This window comes from Astatotilapia calliptera, chromosome 3 (assembly GCF_964374335.1).
Source record: "Astatotilapia calliptera chromosome 3, fAstCal68.1, whole genome shotgun sequence".
NCBI lineage: Eukaryota > Metazoa > Chordata > Actinopteri > Cichliformes > Cichlidae > Astatotilapia > Astatotilapia calliptera.
The window spans coordinates 4,838,244-4,857,056 of NC_137424.1; the positions used below are offsets into that span (position 1 = coordinate 4,838,244).

At 41.7% G+C, this 18,813-nt stretch overlaps 1 protein-coding gene across 11 annotated transcripts; it reads left to right on the plus strand.

The window, feature by feature from the left end:
* Window positions 1-4,375: 4,375 nt before the first annotated feature.
* Window positions 4,376-17,892, plus strand: LOC113017830 (phospholipase D1-like). 11 transcript variants are annotated; one of them, XR_013905381.1, is made up of 6 exons: window positions 4,560-4,700; window positions 6,759-6,864; window positions 15,513-15,629; window positions 15,920-16,502; window positions 16,592-16,685; window positions 16,872-17,892. XR_013905381.1 is itself a non-coding variant. In XM_080297557.1 (6 exons), the coding sequence occupies exons 2-5, from the start codon at window positions 6,847-6,849 to the stop codon at window positions 16,643-16,645; spliced, it is 438 nt and encodes a 145-aa protein (XP_080153683.1). In that variant the 5' UTR covers window positions 4,560-4,700; window positions 6,759-6,846; the 3' UTR covers window positions 16,646-16,685; window positions 16,872-17,892. The 11 variants fall into 11 exon arrangements, 6 of the variants coding, with proteins under 6 accessions (XP_080153674.1, XP_080153683.1, XP_080153687.1 ...); XR_013905385.1 differs by having other exon boundaries at window positions 16,890-17,892; XR_013905373.1 differs by having other exon boundaries at window positions 17,023-17,892.
* The last annotated feature ends 921 nt before the right edge of the window (window positions 17,893-18,813 follow it).

Below are 18,813 nucleotides of genomic sequence, written 5' to 3' on the forward strand. Positions count from 1 at the left end.
TCCAATGGACAGTATGGAGAAGTGAAAGTACACAAAGGCTGTGCTGGAACACGTGTGTTACACTTTTTGACAGCTGAGAACAAAACACAATATTTTGCATCATCTCTGCAGTGTCTCTTCTTTCCTCTGCTGTTGTGCTTTTAGCTCCAAACTGTTTCAAATGGTTTGTCAGCAAGCTGACCTCTGACCTCTGCAGTACTAACTCCTGACCCGTACAAAGAACCGGGCGTTTCTGACCTTTGACCTGCAGCTGTATGTCTCTCAGTCTCAGTTCTTCTCTCCGTCACTGATGGAGCAGGTGTAGTTGCTGCTGACAGTCAGTCGTTTGTTTTCTCAGAGTGAGGCTGAAGTCTGAACTGTTCAGAGCATCAGGTCTCATCAACGTGCGCTGCTGTAACGCCGCTTTGTCCTCTGAGATCACCAGGTATGAAACCTGAGTGCTGACAGAGCAGCATGTTCCCCCTCATTCACCTCCACCACCACAGCCAAGGCATGCTGGGAAACTGAGGACACACAGACGGAGAACTGAAGTGTCTGCTGTGTGTTCATCTCAGAGTCCTCACAGGTGACACATTAGCTCCAGAACACCAAGCCAGGTGTTTGAAGCCTGACAGGGATTCTTCCCATCCAGAGGGAGGATTTAGCTGCACAACAATGAACATTAGTGTGTAGTTTAGAAACACAGACTGTGCCTGCACTGCATCTAGTGAAGAAAAGTGTTACTGCGAGAGAACGAGGCTCCTTTAAAGCAGCTGATATTAAGGTTGAAAAATCAACAATAAGCTGATGTAATCAACGTTTCACAAAATGGTCAGCAGCTAAAATCTGGAGCCGTTCTTTGGTGGTAATTAACAGTTTGTTCTTGTTAGCTAATTATGTCATTAAAGGTAGCAGCAGAAGCCTTGTGTTGAAAGCCCATTCACTCACACATTCACACAGTATGTGTGTGTCTGTGTTACACTGTGGACATCCCTTCTGTTGGAGCGCCATCTTGTGGCAGGTTTAAGAAATGTTCTTCTTGTAAATCCAAACTGATGCACCTCCATAGCAGACTGTGGAGGCTTTCAGTGACATGAAGACTTGATTTATACTGTCATATTCTCCTGTTACACAAAGCACAGCACGCTGAACATGGATGAACTGAAACTCCCAGCATCTGACTGAGGAAAAGCACAAATCATTCTCACACTGACTCCTGCTTGATTTTAGATTTGCTTTCAAATCCTCACACTTTCATATGAAGCACTAAATGGGCTCCAGACTGTTTATCTCAGCTTCCTGTCAAACACACTGCTGCTCACACCGAGGCTCAGTTTACTCCTCCAGCCTGGCTTAACCTGCTGTCTGTTAAAAACAGTCCCACACTCCTCTGTTTAATCCTTCTGATCAGACTCTTTGATTTTGTATTGTTTTTACCTGAAGTTGTGTTTTTGACATGGTTCTGTCTGTGAAATAAAGCTCACACACACACTGCTACAGTCCTTCATACACTTAGAAACGAAGCTGCTCCTTTCCTCAGTGCTGACACATAAAGAAGAGTTGGTTTTATATCCAACACGTCTCTGTTCCAGAAAACAGCTTCAGCAGCCTCTGAGTCTGAACTTGGAGTTGGTTATAAGCCACAGGCCTGTGTGCACAGCAATGAGGAAATATAATGCAGTAAGTGAAACATGGATGTGTGGAACAGATTATCCCAAAGGTTGATTCTGTTCATCTGGACGTTCTCAGTGAAACATTTGGTCTCTCGGTCAGGTGACTCCTTTAGTCTCAGCTGACTGCAGCTTTCCAAACCTTTGTCACTGGATCACTCACTTCATCTCCAACGTGTCCCTGACACAGACAGCTGGAGCCGTTACAGCAAAATCATTGATCATCGTTTTTAGAACATTAGCTGGTGTTGGTGGGCAGGCTAGCAGTGCTAATTGTTAGCACTAGTTCTGCTGCTCTCCCTTTGTCTCTGTTATTGTTGGTCTTTAGTGAACAATAGAAAGTGTCTTCATGAGACTGTTGCCTAATGTTCAAATGTAGATAACACCACCTGCACCAACCTGTTACACAGCACAACCCTCTGGTGTAGCTTTGGCTGGAGCACATATTGGCAGCTCCAGTGACATCACCACTCCATGGTGACATCATCTCTACAGACTGTGGCTGTTACATATCCTCACCTGGTAATAATAAGACTGTCCTCAGCTGCACACAGCTCCAAGATGAACAAACTGAAGTAAATACAAATTAGAGTTACGATAGATTGAAATCTTGTAATCAGAGCTAATTCTTAGTGAAACTCTCACAACATCATATCATGATCCTGGGTTAGTGTCTCGGTCTCAGATCACAACATCAGCACAGGCTTGGCTTGGGTGAGGTATTGAGTGGTTCTTGTCCATGACAGCTGCAGGTACAGTGCCATCAGCCATGCTGCACCACATGTCTGCCCAGGAACATTAGTGTGGCTGAGTCTCATGTAAACATTGTGCTAAAGTGGTGGGAAAGTGGCTGCAAGCTGGCTGCACTGTGTCCAATACTCTCAGTATGATATCCACAAACCTCTGAGTGTCACAGAGTGGGCCTGTGCTCAGCTCACTGTGCCCCATTCAATTCTACTTGCATAGTTTTACAAGTAAAATTAAAAGTTGCTCAATGATAAGTTATTGTAGTAACAACTAAGTCCATGGTCATTATTTGTTAATAGGAGCTTAAAGCTTCTGCACCAATCATGGAGCAGCAGGTTTAGAGCATGTGGATCTACAAAAGTAAGTCCCAGTAAGATGGGCTGAGCCTTACATACTAGAAGAAACATGTCATTCCCAGCAGATGAAGCGCCCTTTAAAGCAGGATCTCACTTTAAACCTAAAGAACTTGCTATGAGCATGCAGTGCATTCATGGTTATTATTCATACGATTGTGGGGAGCTAATAAAGTGCAACTATCACATTACATTTTATTATTAAATTGTTGTTAACAATCCCTTCACTTCTGCTTATCTAATTCATGGTTGCAGGATGGCTGACAGCTTCCATTAGGCAGGAGGTAATGTCCATTCTGGCCACAGTGCAACCCACAATGTGTAACTGACACTATTATGTTGCATTATGTCACATTGTTACATCTTTTTAATAAATGATGACAGTCAGCTGAATTTGCTGCCCCCTTGGTGGAGGACATCAGGATCAGCAGCTGCTGCTCCATCACAAACACCACAGAAGAAGAACAACACTGGATCAGATTATCTGGACGTGTTTGACAGGGACAGTGTTCATGTTCATGGACATCAGGACAAAAACAGACGATGGAAACCTGCCAGATTTGAGCTAAACTGCTCGTTTCCATGTGTAGTCCCTGGGAGGTCACATGACCAACAAAGACACACAAGCTGTGTCCCAAAACGTCGGCTGCATCCTCCGGAGGCCGCATTTGAAGGCCGATGACGTCACAGCCAGGCGACGAAGGCTGTCCCGATTCCTCGACTCCTTCAAATGCGTCCTTCATTCCCCCGAGTTTGAAGGATGGGTCGGGTGTGTCCTTCGTGGCCCACCATATCCCAGAATTCATAGCGCGGCCCAGCCAAATTTCAGCTGCCAACAATGGCGGCCGCTACTAAGTTTTAAAATTTAACGAGGGAGCACTACTTACTTACAATGAATTCCTTACACTATATCATTTTCCCGTCAGTGTTGGGGAATTCTCAATGGTGCTTGGTGCCATACCCTCAGGGACTTTAATGTTATATAAAAACACTGACAGCTCAATATCTGCCTCAGTCACTCTCCCTGATCCAGCTGAGTCAGCAGTGGGAAAAATCTGCTTTTCACAGGAACTTGGTAACAGCAATAAGAGAATACGTAGTTTATTCCAAGAAGATATCATGTCTCTCCCATATATAGAATATCTTACTGGAACCGACATGTTCCAGATATCACCTGGAAGACAGTCTGGATGATCCCATAAATATCTAATTGTGAACAAGGTGAAGGAAATCTCATATAAAATTCTTCATAAATGTGACCCAGCCAGTCACTATATGGTAACATTTAAAAGAGACATAAATACTAATTGAACTTTCTGTGGGGATCATCCAGAAACTGTGGCACATCTCTTTTGGTTCCTCTACACAGAGATTCTGGAAGAATTTAGCAGTTTTGTTATTGTCCATATTTTAAGGGAGTTTTCTTTACGATGGGAAAATGTTTTATTCTGTTTCTTTAAGTTCCCCAGGAAGAATGATAAATGTTTTTTTATAAAATATTTGTTAATACTTTTAGCCATTTTATATCTATAAATGTAAGTTTATTAATAAAACACCATATTTCTGCCTTTTTATAAGGATATGAATTGTACATACAATCAATTTCAGACTCAACCAACAAAAAGCCTCTCAGAACAATATTTATATGTTGATTTTTTTCGCCTACTCATATCATAATTTTTTTACTCCTGGTTCTGTATGTTCATGTTCTGTTCTTTTGTAAACTTCATCTGTTTGTATGTTGTATACTCATTGTGTTTCAATAAAGTTCGATTTAAAAAGAGGTACGTTCTAAACGAAGCTTCAGACGTCACTGATCACGTGACTCTGGCCAAACGAATCAAGCCTCGACACGGTGCTTCTGAAGCAGCGCGTTGATCTTTCTGACACACGCACCGGAGCGTCAGCTTCAAGCGGACCATCACTACGTCTCACATCTAAAGGTGTCAAGGTAACTTTGAACTGAGTTCAGTCAATCTGGAGTTTTTCCAAGTTTTCTGTTGCTCTCTGTGAGAGAAGAGCGTTAAAGGCGGGGCTCTCCAGAGTCCAGCAAAACAGGAAACCACAGCTGGGTGTGTAAGTGTGCAAACCAATAGAATGCATCGTGGTGGGGGGGCATCACGGGCAAGAAAAAAATAAAATAATCGGTCGTACCCATGCTTCCCCGACGTCATGCCAGCGCATATTGGGAAATTCGTAGGCACCGATCGGTTTCCTCCGTTTGCGAGGTGCGCCTGCTGCTGGCGGCACAGGGAGGAGAGGGCGGGGCGGCGGGGAGTCTCTGGCTGGCTGGAGCGGCATCTAATAACCAACTCGCAAAACAAAATAAAAACAACAAACAGATATTATGATACAGACTTATAATCTGCACCCATGTTTTTTCTAAATTCTATAAAGTGAGCGCGAGAGCCCTCGGTGCGCCTGCGCGCTGCTGAAGTCAAAGTAAACTTTATTGTCATCTCCGCTACAGACAGTCCAGCATATAGAGAGACGAGACGACAAGGCTGCAGATACAGCGGTGCAAGTAAACAAACAATAAATATAAGAAGAGTAAGAAAATAAATCTACACTTTAGGACTCGGGGTAAAGGATCAATAACAATTTAAATTTATAATTTACAGTTTGATGATTTAAAGTCTCACACAACCCGTCAAAAGGGGCGGGGCCGGCTGCTTCCAAGTAGAGCACATTTCATTTATAATGATGTAAATCCAAGCCCATCATGGATTCACGATCTGAATCCTGGGTTGTGTGAAATCCCAGAAATCAACCTTAGACAAAGTGAATCTGTGAACTAAGGTGTAGGTCTGTTAGGTTAATTGTGCTGATCCTCGGGTTGGGGGATTTGTGTTTGTACTGGAGCGCAAAATTCAAACCAATGGAAGATGGACAACAAAAGTTCAAAGCCATCAGGTGCTCAGGTTAGAAAAAAGAGAAAAGATGCAGGTAAGCAGACGTGTGATTGGATAATGGCAGCTCATCCTGAACCAATCAGACTAAACTCCAAACAATACATTATGTTACAGATTTTAATATTAATTAGTCATTGTTACTTGTTGATTTGTCCTTTTCTCATTGTGTGACGACTGTTTGGTAGCTGTTATTGTCTCTCTCTCTCTCTTCATGTGTGTTTCTCTGGTGAAACAATAGTTTTGTGTTAATGTTAGGGCTGCACGATTTTGCATAAAATGAGAATCACGATTTTTTGGCTTAGAATTGAGATCATGATTCTCTCATAACAATAAATAAACATAAAACAACAAATGTCTCACGTTTTGTTGTTGCAGCAAAATGTTGTCCTGCTTGAAATTCCGTCTCCACCGTTGCTCGACGCTGCGTGTACAGAGCAGGTAGTGCAACAATAGAAAAATAGTTGCGGGACGGCACTGTGTAGCGTTTGTCTAGGGTGTTGATCGTTTTCCTAAATCCCTCGTTTTGCACAGTGTTGATGGAGCCATATCTTTGGTCAGGTGATAAGTGATAGCCTCCGTAATGTCTTTGTGCCTGCGGGAGTTCGACGTGTATAGGGAAGCGCTGTATAAGGTTCCCGTTATTGATGTTTGGGTGGTTGACCGGGACGGATTTTCTCCTGTCACTTTCTCGTCATCCCTGACGTGCTCTCCGTTGTTGTTTCCCTGCTAATTTTAGCATCACACGGCACAGCTTCTGTATCACGTGGTATAAGGCTCCGCCCTTGTCATTTGTTGAGCAGGAAGAGTGAGCGCTTGTTTTCATGCAGAGTACGTCCCGGATCAAAATGCGGTACATTTGATCCCTGTTGTCTTTGCTTGATGATTGGTTTGAGTCTTGACAATCCACATTGCTGGCGTTGCATCTTTCAATGGCAGCAATGGCAGGTATCAGTGCTCAAACCTTTTGTGTTTGTTTCCAACAAGTTGCCCACCTCGGGAAACAAAAATGTGTTCTTTTACTTGTCAGATGAACATATGAGACACTTTGACTCTTCAGTGCAGTGTGGAGCCTAACAAAGATCTGTTTTGTGTCCCAGCTGATCAGCAGGAGGAGGAGAGTCTGACGGAGCAGCAGAGGAACATTTTCAGCTACTTGGACTCAGCTCAGCCACTACAGAGGAAACAATGAGCTCAACACAGAAGGTGACAGACAGAGCAGGACCATATGACCAAAGATATTTATCACCATATACATTTGAACATTTGCCATAACGATGTAGCTGACGATAGAATTGACACCAGACAAAATACTTTACAGCTGCACAACTTTATTAAAAACCCATCAATGTATTTTCACTGAAACAAGCAGCTGTTGTTTATGTGCATTAAAGTTATATAAAAATGTAACAGTGCAAATGCAAATTCCTCACTGACAGTTTAACCAAAAGGCGTTTCCAGTGGAAACTGGCCGACACATCCTGAGCATAACCATGTATAATATCCACTAAACTTCAGAAGAGGTTATACAGTCGTGGCCAAAAGGTTTGAGAATTGCATAAATATTGGAACCTGGAGAAGTTGCTGCTTAAGTTTTTATAATAGCATTTTGCCTGCACTCCAGAATGTTATGAGGAGTGATCAGATGAACTGCATCGTCCTTCTTTGCCATGAAAACGAACTTAATCCCCAAAAAGCCTTACCACTGCATTTCATTGCTGTCATCAAAGGACCTGCTGAGACCATTTCAGTGATCGTCTTCTTAACTCAGGTGAGAATGTTGGCGAGCACGAGGCTGGAGATCATCATGGCTGTATCCCGATTCAGGTTCTGCAGCTTTAAAGTCCTCAAGGGCCGCGTACTCAAAGACCGCTAAGGCCGAAGTGCGAGGCTCGTAGGCTCGTGAAATGGGACGTCTAGCCTCCGTCGCGCTGCCCAGGTTGCCTAGCAACCATGATACTAACAGCTGGAAACGTTTCATACAGCTTTGTTTGACAGAAATGAAGGAGAACATATTTAGTTCATTTGTTTCTACATGAGCTCTGTGTGATTTGATGAGTATCTGAGGCTGAGACCACAGGACTGTGAAACATGATTGTTGGGCTTCATTTCTGTGCTGCTGGCTCTTCCTCCTCCTCTTCCTCACACACTGCTGAGTTTGTCCTGGTGGATCATCAGGGCTGCAATGCCTCACAGATGATGTGCAGCAGTGGGTCCCTCGGTCTGTCCTCACTCTGGACACTTGCAGTCGTCACACATGGAAATCAAATGTGTGATAAGCTGCAGGATTCAAACACAAGTGTAACTTATAAACACATGTTCATACTTTTATTCCACAATCAGAGAGAAAGAAACAGAGAGAGAGTGCAGGACAGACAGACAGGTGACAGTCTCAGGTGTACACACTGCTACACAACAGCACCAGAGAAGCAGGATTTAGTGTTTGTGTTATTACAAGTGTAAACAAGAAGAGTTCCAGATGGTGCAGTGGACACATGTGTGACTGCTGTGATTAAAGCATCTTTCTTTCAGCTTAACGAGTGAACCGTCAGCTCGTTCAAACACACGTTAAAGTGCGTTTGGCTCGACACCACCGAACAGAGGCAGCAATATAACACAGCTAACATTAACAGTGCAGTGGATCCTGCTTGTGCCGTGATGTTCAGGACTGCAAACCGAGCAGCATCACTGACTTTCAGCTTGTTGTGTTTGTGGATATATGACTGACTTTAATTATCCACAAAATCATCACATTCTCTGTCAGATGAAGGTCGACTATTGAACGGCGTATATTTTAAAGGCTTTAAAACCAAGTTAACGCTGAAAGTACAAACATCACTAATGTCACATAACTCTGCCGACAAGGCAGAGTTATGGCTATGAAATGCTCTTTGTGTATCACTTCTTCATTATGAAAGATGTCATTAATCCACTAGTAATGTCTCATCTGGAGTATTGTTCAATCATTTGGTCAGCAGCTAATGAGACAGATCTTAACAGACTTCAGTTAGTCCAGAATAAGGCGTCCAGATTAGTGTGAAGATGTTCATACTATACTAATATTGATAAAATGCATAATAACCTTTCTTGGCTTCCTGTACAGGCTAAAATATTCTATGGCTTACTTGTAGTTCTAAAGAAAGCAATTCTGTTAAACACACCACATTTATTCTGCTCAGCTGCAGTATCCAGATGAAATACATCATCATATTACACAGTTTTCAACAAGCTGCAATTTAGTAAATGCTCGAGTTAAAAGTAACGTTTTGTAAAACTGTTACATTTAGAGCAACTTTTAAGTGGAATAAGTTGCCTTAAAAAATTAGAGAATTATTCAAAACTTCAATGAACACTTAAAAGCCGATTTACAGAGCTTTTAGTTGTTGTAAATATTGTAAGACATGATTTGTTTTTGAAATTTGTGTAATGTACCTCAATGTTATTGATATTTATCATCAACATTATGAACTTTATTTATAAAGCACTTTAAAACAACCACAGCTGACACAAAGTGCTGTACACTGGAACTGTAAAATAAAATTACATGAGATATAAATAAAACACAAATAAAAGAAGAGTGAAATCATTAATTAAATAACTACTTCAATTAAAAAAGAAACTAAGTCTCACTGAGGTTAAAAGCCAAGGAATAAAAGTGGGTTTTAAGACGTGATTTAAAAGTGGACAGTGAAGGGGCCTCTCTAACGTGCATGGGCAAATCATTCCATAACTTTGGAGCCACAATAGAGAAGGCCCCGCCCCCTCTGAGCTTCCTCCTGGATCTCGGTACCTCCAGGAGCAGCTGGTCAGCTGACCTGAGAGACCGACAGGGTGTGTGGGGATGAAGAAGCTCAGAGAGGTAAGGCGGGGCAAGACTGTGAAGGCATTTAAAAACAAACATAAGAATTTTAAAATTAACTCTAAAAGACACAGGCAGCCAGTGCAGAGAGGCCAGCACGGGGGTTATATGCTCTCTTTTTTGAGTCCCTGTTAGGAGTCGTGCAGCCGCATTTTGAACCAGCTGCAGACGTGAGAGCAATGACTGACTGACCCCCACATAAAGTGAGTTACAGTAGTCCAGGCGGGAAGAAATAAAAGCATGGATCACTGTTTCAAGGTGCTGCCTCGAAAGAAAAGATTTTACTCTTGCCAGTCGCCTTTAATGATAAAAACCGGACTTCACCACTGCTCTGATTTGGTTGTCCAATTTAAAATCACTGTCCAACTTAAAACCAAGGTCAATAACCACAGATTTAAAATAGACTTCCAGGGATCCTAAAACAACAGGGGAGGACTCACAGGGACCACTGGGTCCAAACACCAACAGCTGTTTTCTTTTCATTAAAATTTAAAAAGTTTAGAGCCAACCAAGCTTGAATGTCATCTAGACAAGTCAAGAGAGGTTTTATGGAGATGCCATCCATGTGTTTTAGTGTCAAATAAAGTTGGCAGTCATCGGCATAACAATGAAATGAGATCCCATGCCTTCTAAGGATAGAACCCAGTGGCCCTAAAATTGAGCCCTGTGGGACGCCGCATGACAGAGGAGCAGAAGACGATTCGTAACCGAGAAGGCTGACAGAGAAATATTATTATTATTATTATTGATTGCTTATATTTGAACAATTGTGAAACCTCACTGTGGATGTAAGAGTGAAATTATGTGGATATCTTGAATCCACTTTATTGTGTAATATTTTATGTGAGTATTTGACGGAAGACGAGCAACATCTGTTGTGGAAGCTAACGGGGTTCCTTTAGAATAAACAAACATAGGATTTATTATCACTGAATAATTATGTATAAATCTATACAAATTATAGAAATATGTAATAGGAAACAACAAAATAATCTAAATTATAAAATAGTGTGTGTGTGTGTGTGTGTGTGTGTGTGTGTGTGTGTGTGTGTGTGTGTGTGTGTGTGTGTGTGCATGATTTTAGTGTTTGAACAGTCATGAATTATCTTTAACAGCAGGTTGGATGTAATGTGTTAGAACTACCAGCAGGTGGGGATAAGAGACCTTTAAGGTGTTTGGTGCCACGCTCCACCTTCAGGTTTAAAACTAGTGTTAATGGAGTTTGAAGGTTGAGTTTGTTCCACGACTGCATTTCACTCACTGCCTCTGTTTGTATCTCTGTCACTGCAGGACCAACATGGAGCCAGAAGTCAGCGCTCTCAGGAGGCCGACAAACCTCACAGAAGAAAGGGAGAGAAAAAACACACCTGTGACGAGTGTGGGAAGGCTTTTACTGAGAAGGCTAAACTCAAACAGCATCAGGTCATCCACACTGGAGAGAGACCGTTCAGCTGTGACTTGTGTGGAAAGTCTTTTTCCTTCAAGGGTTCCCTAAAACAACACCAACTCATCCACAGTGGAGTTAAAGCGTACAGCTGTGATCAGTGTGGCAGAGCTTTTACTCAGAGTAGCCACTTACAGAAGCATCTAGTTACCCACTCTGGAATTAAGGCATACAGCTGTGATCAGTGTGGCAGAGCTTTTACTCACAGTAGCCACTTACAGAGTCATCTAGTTACCCACTCTGGAATTAAGCCATACAGCTGTGACGAGTGTGGGAAGGGTTTTACTGTGAGGGCTAAACTAAAACAGCATCAGGTCATCCACACTGAAGAGAGACCGTTCAGCTGTGACTTGTGTGGAAAGTCTTTTTCCTTGAAGGGTTACCTAAAACAACACCAACTCATCCACAGTGGAGTTAAAGCGTACAGCTGTGATCAGTGTGGCAGAGCTTTTACTCAGAGTAGCAGCTTACAGAGTCATCTAGTTACCCACTCTGGAATTAAGCCATACACCTGTGACGAGTGTGGGAAGGGTTTTACTCTGAAGGCTTCACTAAAACAGCATCAGGTCATCCACACTGGAGAGAGACCGTTCAGCTGTGAACAGTGTGGAAAGTCTTTTTCCTTGAAGCGTTCCCTAAAAAAACACCAACTCATCCACAGTGGAGTTAAAGCGTACAGCTGTGATCAGTGTGGCAGAGCTTTTACTCAGAGTAGCAGCTTACAGAGTCATCTAGTTACCCACTCTGGAATTAAGGCGTACAGCTGTGACATCTGTGGAAAAACTTTCAGCCAGAGAAGGAGCCGAAATAAACACCTACGCATTCACACCAGACATGATGTGTACTGCTGTGAACAGTGTGGCAAATACTTTACAACAGACGCACACTTACAACAACACATGTTTACCCACACTGAGGAGAGACCTTATCAATGTGACCTGTGTGAGAAGACTTTTAAATCTCCACGTTACCTGAGACAACACCAACAGATCCACACCAGAAAGAGACTCTACAAGTGCAGCTACTGTGAGAGAAGCTTCTCACATTCACGTAGTCGTAACATTCATGAACGTGCACACATGGAAGGAAACTACAGCTGTGACCAGTGTGACAAGAGCTTCAGGAATCTCAGTTCATACTCTGCACACAAACGATCCCATGTTACTAATAAACTGTTTCACTGTTACCAATGTGCCCAAACATTCACCTCATTGTCTGCTCTGTGCAAACATCAGCGCGATCACTCAGGGCTGAAATCACTCCCATGACTGGATCACAGTGAATCTGAAGACACAGAAAGATCCTCTGGTTTCTGTGTCGGACTCAAAAAGCTTGAGATCAGGCTCCACAGAGTTCAGATAGAATCATTTAACCTTTTTTGAACTGAACTGGTTGCTGGGCTGAACTTCTACATAATACAGATCTACATGGGATCTTCTTTTCTGTTGTTTTACTGAGTCAGTTTTGTCCTTTTTTCTCTGTCCTGGTTTTGCTCGTCTGTAAATGATTGAAACTCAGTCAAATAGTTCATTGTTCTCCAGCAAAACGTTTTGGAAACTCATGTTTAACCTTTAAAACTCTGACATGTTTTAGCACACAAGGCTTCATCGGGGAGTTCACTCATGATTGGACCATGAGAACAAAGGTTTTTAGTTCTTTCAAAGAGAGTCTTGGAGATGTTTGATGTTTCTGTTTTTCTGAAACCACCTGAAAGAAAAACTATTTTTCTTGCTTTATGTAGTGTGGAAGTTTTTAATGTTTCTTCATCTGTTATGTTCTTGAATGTGTTCACGTGAAGATGGTACAAATAAACTGTCCTTTCAGCTTTAGCTCCTAATTTATTCATTATTTATGGATGTAGCACAGCAGCCGTCTCTTGATTAACACATGGAGGGCTCGGGATCTGATGGTGTCGTCTCCCTAATTTGCCCACTCAGTAAATCTCACTCATGGCCAAGAAATTGAAATAAACCTTGTTTCCCTGCTGGATAGTGATCCACTGTAACTCTGCTCCTCCTTCCTGTTTAGGATTTCTGTGGCTGAAGTAAAATTCCCTTCATCCATCACTTATCCCAGCTAACCCAAAGTGAAATAAAGTTTTGCTCGTCTTAAAAAAGCATTACAATAATGGGCATTACCAATGCAAACTGAATGATACAGAAGATGAAAGAAGAGACTTTGATCAGTTAATAAAGCTCATGATCTGGATTCATTGTGGCTGCTACACAGATACTTCTGGGTCACTTCTCTCAGTTAGGAACCTTCCTCACCAAACTGACTGTTGGACCACACCCCTGGTTTCATGAGAAATTGTTTCAGCCATGATTTCTCTTCCTGTATTTCAGAGTAAAGACTGAAGTGACAAATGGAAGCATGTTTAAAAACACAATGTGAGAGAGACGTTGAGGTCCTTAGAAGTTACCCTGGGTTTTTCTGTCACCCTGCTAGATGTTACACACCTTGTTATTGGACTGATTTCTACTGCTGGACTACTCCTGCGGAGAGTAACAATACTCTTACTAATTAGCTCCCTTTCACACCTTTGGGGATATTTATTTTTGTGTTTGCAGCGCTGTGAGCCAGAACAGCGAGAGAAAAATCTGCAACAGCGACGAGCCGAATGCTTACGTGAATCGCAGCAGCTGCACATGTGCTACGCTGAATTAGAGGATATCTTTGCTCTGGATTTCTATTTCTACTCTTTCATTTCTATATGATTCTTCTTGCATCTAAAGAAAGATGATTCAATTTGCTAAATGCTGATGGCTCTTCGTGCTCAGGTGTAAATGAGACGTAATATTTGCTCTTGGTTTGGTTCTCCTGTACAGAACCTTGCAGTACAACAGAAACCTAAAAACATTATTTGTAGTTGTTATTCTTAGTTGTTCTGCTGCCTAAATACCACAGGGTCTGATTATGAAGTTATTGAGCTGCACATACGTTACGACCTGCTTAAGTTCGAGGTCACAGCGTCTGTAGAGCAGCTGGAACATAATGAAGTCTACAAGGTTAAAGTTTTCTCTTCAGTTATTGTTCTTTCTGCTGCTTGGTTTGATGGATCTGAGAGCTTTTGTTTTTATTATTGTTATTATAATTATCATTAATATTTTACTCTCTAGAAGCTTTAAAATAGTGTTTGCGTTTGAAAAAAATTGATTTAAGAATTGAACAGAAACATCTGTCCTTCTGAAAATCGCCCAAAGGCACGGAGACAAAGTCAAAGGATGCAACCTGTAACTTTCTCTTCCTTCATGTCAGGACCATCATCCATGATTTATATAAAATGCATATAGCAACAGTAGCACTTTAGTTTGGACTTTATGATTTCTGTAACTGGAAAATATTATTTTGTTTAAAGACAGAAGTGACCGCATAGTTGCAACATCAAAGGGAAATATTAATTAATTAGCATCAAGTATATTTGTTGCTTAAGCGTTTGCACTATAACTTAAGTAGGATTATAACTTTTAAGGAAGGAAAGATTTCAGATATTTAGTTCACTGTTTCAGTTATTTTATATGAAATTAAAACATTTACGTTGGTCAAATATGATGCTCTAAATCAAATAAAAGTTTGAAAATAAATGATGTATTTTTAAATGCTGCAACAAATGTTCACAAAAAGTAACTATAATTAAAACCAGTTAAACAAAATCAAATGTTTGAATCATGCTTAACCAAATGCCAGGCTGGAGAGCTGAACCTAAAGTATACGTAGAAAGATTTCAACATGTGAGCAGTTTTTAATGTTTTTATCACATATAAATGTCACAGCAGTGGGTCCTGGCCCAATGCTTTGTGTTTTTGGTTTTCTTTGACTCTTGTTTTTCTTGGTTTTTGTTCTTCTTATTTATCAGGCTCTCAGTAATCTTAGTTCTCCCTCCCTCAGTGTTCATTTCAGCCTGTGTTTAGTTTCTGTTCCCGTGTCCCACGTTTCATCGTTTCATGTCGAGTCAGCCCTGTCTCTCTGTTTCCTGTGTCTCCCCAGTCAGCCCCGCCTCCCTCGGGCACTCATGTGTGATACAGAGTAAGAAACCTGACTACATTTGCTACACTCTCTTTATTACCTGTTACTTTAAAACTCATACACTAATTATGTCTGCCCATCTCTCTAATGTGAAGGTCAAAGGTCAACATCCCAGTGACATAAGAATAATCCCAAAGGGGCAAAGGCAGCGGTTAATTTAGCATATTTAGCATTAAGGGTACAGCAAGGATATACTTTTACTTATTGTGGCAGGGGTGTGGTCTCTGGCCTGCTGCAGTGGAGGCTGGTGGCGGGACGTTGGACGGCACAGGTGAGGGTGATGGCGCTCATGACTCTCCCCTTTATAGTGACGGAGGAGACTGGCGTGGGGGAAGCGTGTAGTGGAGGAAGCCGAGGAGAGAGCTGGTTTCTGGCTACAAAGACGGCGTCAAACCAGAAAAGATTGCTCGTGGTCCAATAATGTGTCAATCACCTGTGAATCAAACTGTGTGTGGCTCAGTTCATGTCACAGTGTTGTTTAGTATATCTTCACTTGTCTCACTCTCCTTCTGTTCTGTCCCTCAGGACGATCCTCAGCGCTTACACAGATCCTCCATCGATGTTTTGGATCCAATCAGTGATCAGTTCTACGAGGAGGCCTGGATGTTCACCAGCGCTCGCTACACCTCCATCTACCAGAAGGTGAGTGTACTCCTTTGTGCTCAGATTAACATTTTACTTCTTAAAATACATTTTCATATATGAGCTTTCTATTATTTCATGGGCCATTTAATCCATATTAAAATTACAAGCATATCAACAAAGGTGAAGCTGGTTTTTTCCACTTGCTGTCACACAGTCATGGAGGAATACAATAAATACATAATCAGTCATAGATCCTGAACAATGACATTAAAAGAAAGTCTGTGGCTCTAAAAACTAAACAGTATAAAGACATGCTCCAAGCTGCTGTTTCTCTCCTACTCCTCTAGGTTTTCCACTGTCGGCCATCCAGCGATGCTGGAGGGCTACCTGGCCAATGCTGGCCTACACAAAGAGGTCCCGGCTCGGAGGAGCTGAAGAAGATCCTTGCCTTCCTCGTCAGTTTCCTCTTCAGTTCCTATCCCAACAAAACCTTCTTGCACCTATTAGCTCCAAAGAGGCTATGGTGCCCGTGGAGGTCTGGACCTGAGGCCTGTGCTCATCACGTGGATAGAAAACACTCTGACACCATTCTGGAGGTCTGATGGGACTCTGACCAAAACACAGATGAAATAAAACTTGTGGCTGGAGCTTTTAAAATTACTTTTTCACCTCATAGATTAATGCTCATGATTGCATGGTAGCAAGACAGCATCTCCCCAAGGTGAAACTCTCAGGAGACATTTACTCTTAAACTGTAATCTGGTTGAGACTACTTGAGGAGATCTTAGTAGCGAGTATGTGGATTTAGTCTCTTCACCAACAGCAGACAGACCCATGCCAAGAAAGCAGACATGTTCTCAAAGAAAGCCGAGAGCAGAGATTGGAAAAAGCTAAAAAGAAAAAGCTGCAGCTTCAGACGACTATCTGCCTGTAAGGCTGAAAAAGTCCAGTTACGCTCTATTTTGGAAAAGCTCCCAGTTTTGGTGACCTGGACTTTTATTTCCCCTCTTCTGCTACAGATGTTGACTGTGACCTCAGAGGCCAACTGGACCACACAGCTGCAGCAGGAGTGAGGGAGAGGAGTCTTCATCCAGCTTCAAAGAAAACATCCAGGTAAAGTGACGTGGATCAGCGGATAAAGCCGTCTCCACTTTAAAGGAGATCCTCTGAGAGAGAGACTCTCTGAGCCATTTTAGCCTCAAATTATAGGACTTTATAGTACAGCAACACTTTTAAAGGACAAAAATAACATAAACTGTGACTGTAATACAAACAAAGTATTGCATGTGTTTTTAAAAGTGTTCCTCCGATGGGCAGGATATCACTATTAGACTGTCCCACCAGCCAACTTCAACAAGAGACCACAGCAGCATTCAGTGATCAGCACAGATGTTCCTCTAACACTCAGCATCTGATCCCTGTTGGTCTGTGTGCTTCTGCTTTTGCTCAGTTAGAAACCCTGCAGCAACCCGACCCAAAACTGTGTCTTCTTGTTGGCCTCAACGTTGAAGTGTCAAACGTCCAACATCTGGAAAGGAAACCACGCCAGTGTACTGTGATGTTTCACCAACATGTGGCAGACACTGGTCCTGCCTTTCATGCTGACATCAGCAGAGAGCCCCGCCTACCTCAAAGCCTCCCCTGTCATGTATTGATCAGGATGATTATGAAGATGAGCGAGTGCAAATAAGACTGTAAAAGTCCACGAGCAGAATGTTTGGATGCTTTCTGATGATTCATGAATATCATGAGAGTGTTTGTGTGTTTTGTCTTTTCTTTGCTGACGTTTGTTACTAACAAAGACAATTTACGCTCTGTGTGTGTTTTCATCCTTACCAGCCGCACTCTAACTGCAATGAAGGAAACAAACTGTAGAAATGGTCGACTCAGTGACTTCATAAAATATTGAAGTGGTTCAGGTAGAGCCAGTTTTTAAATGACCATGAACACTGAGCGTATTGTATCTGTACAGCATGTTTTTCTATTAGACAGATTTGTAACAGAGGCCTTGCTCTCAGTAAGTTTGAAATCCTTTTCTGATTTCTTTTCTAATCTCTGATCTTTGTGTATCCTGCTCAGTTTGCATGCTGCCTGTAGGAGTTTCTGTCTTTGTATTTGAAGAGAATTCATTGAATATACTCAGCTGCTTCCCTTTGGTGCCTCACACATCACTGAAGTTTTTCAGTGTCCAGTTATTTGTTTTTAATAGCTGTTTGAATTCTCTGTATGTTTGACCCTGTAGACTGTTTAATGGACTGCTCGTCTTCCTGTTTGTAACCACTGCCTGTTTAGGACTAAAGATTTGGATTTTTGACTTTAACACAGCCTCTGCGTGTCGTCCCTTTGTGTCCTCGTCCTCTGTGAATGTGTCACAGATGTTTCCATGATAATAACACAGCTTTCCCACAGTGGCTTGCAGCAGCATTTATTCACAGCACATTTGAGAAAGGTTCAGATTAACTCGATGAGTTTATATTCAGAATGATTCTGACAGTGGGCCACTGTGAATTGTGATCTTTCATCAGGTCAATGTTTAAGTTCAGTATTTCAAAGCAGGAGCTATGAACAGTCATCATGTTGGCATTAGAATTATTATTATTAATCATTATTAATAATGTCGTTACTCATGTATAACCTTGATTAGTATACATGAATTTTATCAATAGTGAAAAATAATGAATAATTCATGTATAACTTTGATTGTGTTTTGTATATTAATTACATTTAAATAGAGATGTTGACCCTGTCTCTACAGTAGCATCAGTGTAACATACATTATTGGTCCAAGCTGTCATAAATGGGGAGCCTGATCCTTTATTATGAAAACATGACGAGTATTTTTCTTGTCAGTTGGGAAGAAGTTGGTCTTTTTTTCCTTCTTTTTGCTCAGTTTGTCTTTTCTTTGATAATTGAAACTCTGATCAAACCTACTCATGTTCACAGCATGTAAAAGCAGCTGACAGTCCGTGGCATTGTTGTTTGTAGAGGTGCAGTGTAGTGGGAGCATAAATCAAAAGAAAACAGTAACATTTATGTAATAAAACATCTGAATGAAAATGAACAGGCCCTTTATGAACTTCAAAGGGATCTGAAAACAACACTTTTTAAAAGAGTATCTTGGGGTGTAGGTGGTCAAAATAGAAAACTGAGCTGAGACTCTAAGTTCAATCCATCCATTGGTTTTTACTTAGGAGGAAGAAATGTCAGGCTGGTGCAGGCTGGTTAGGTGCATGTGGTTATC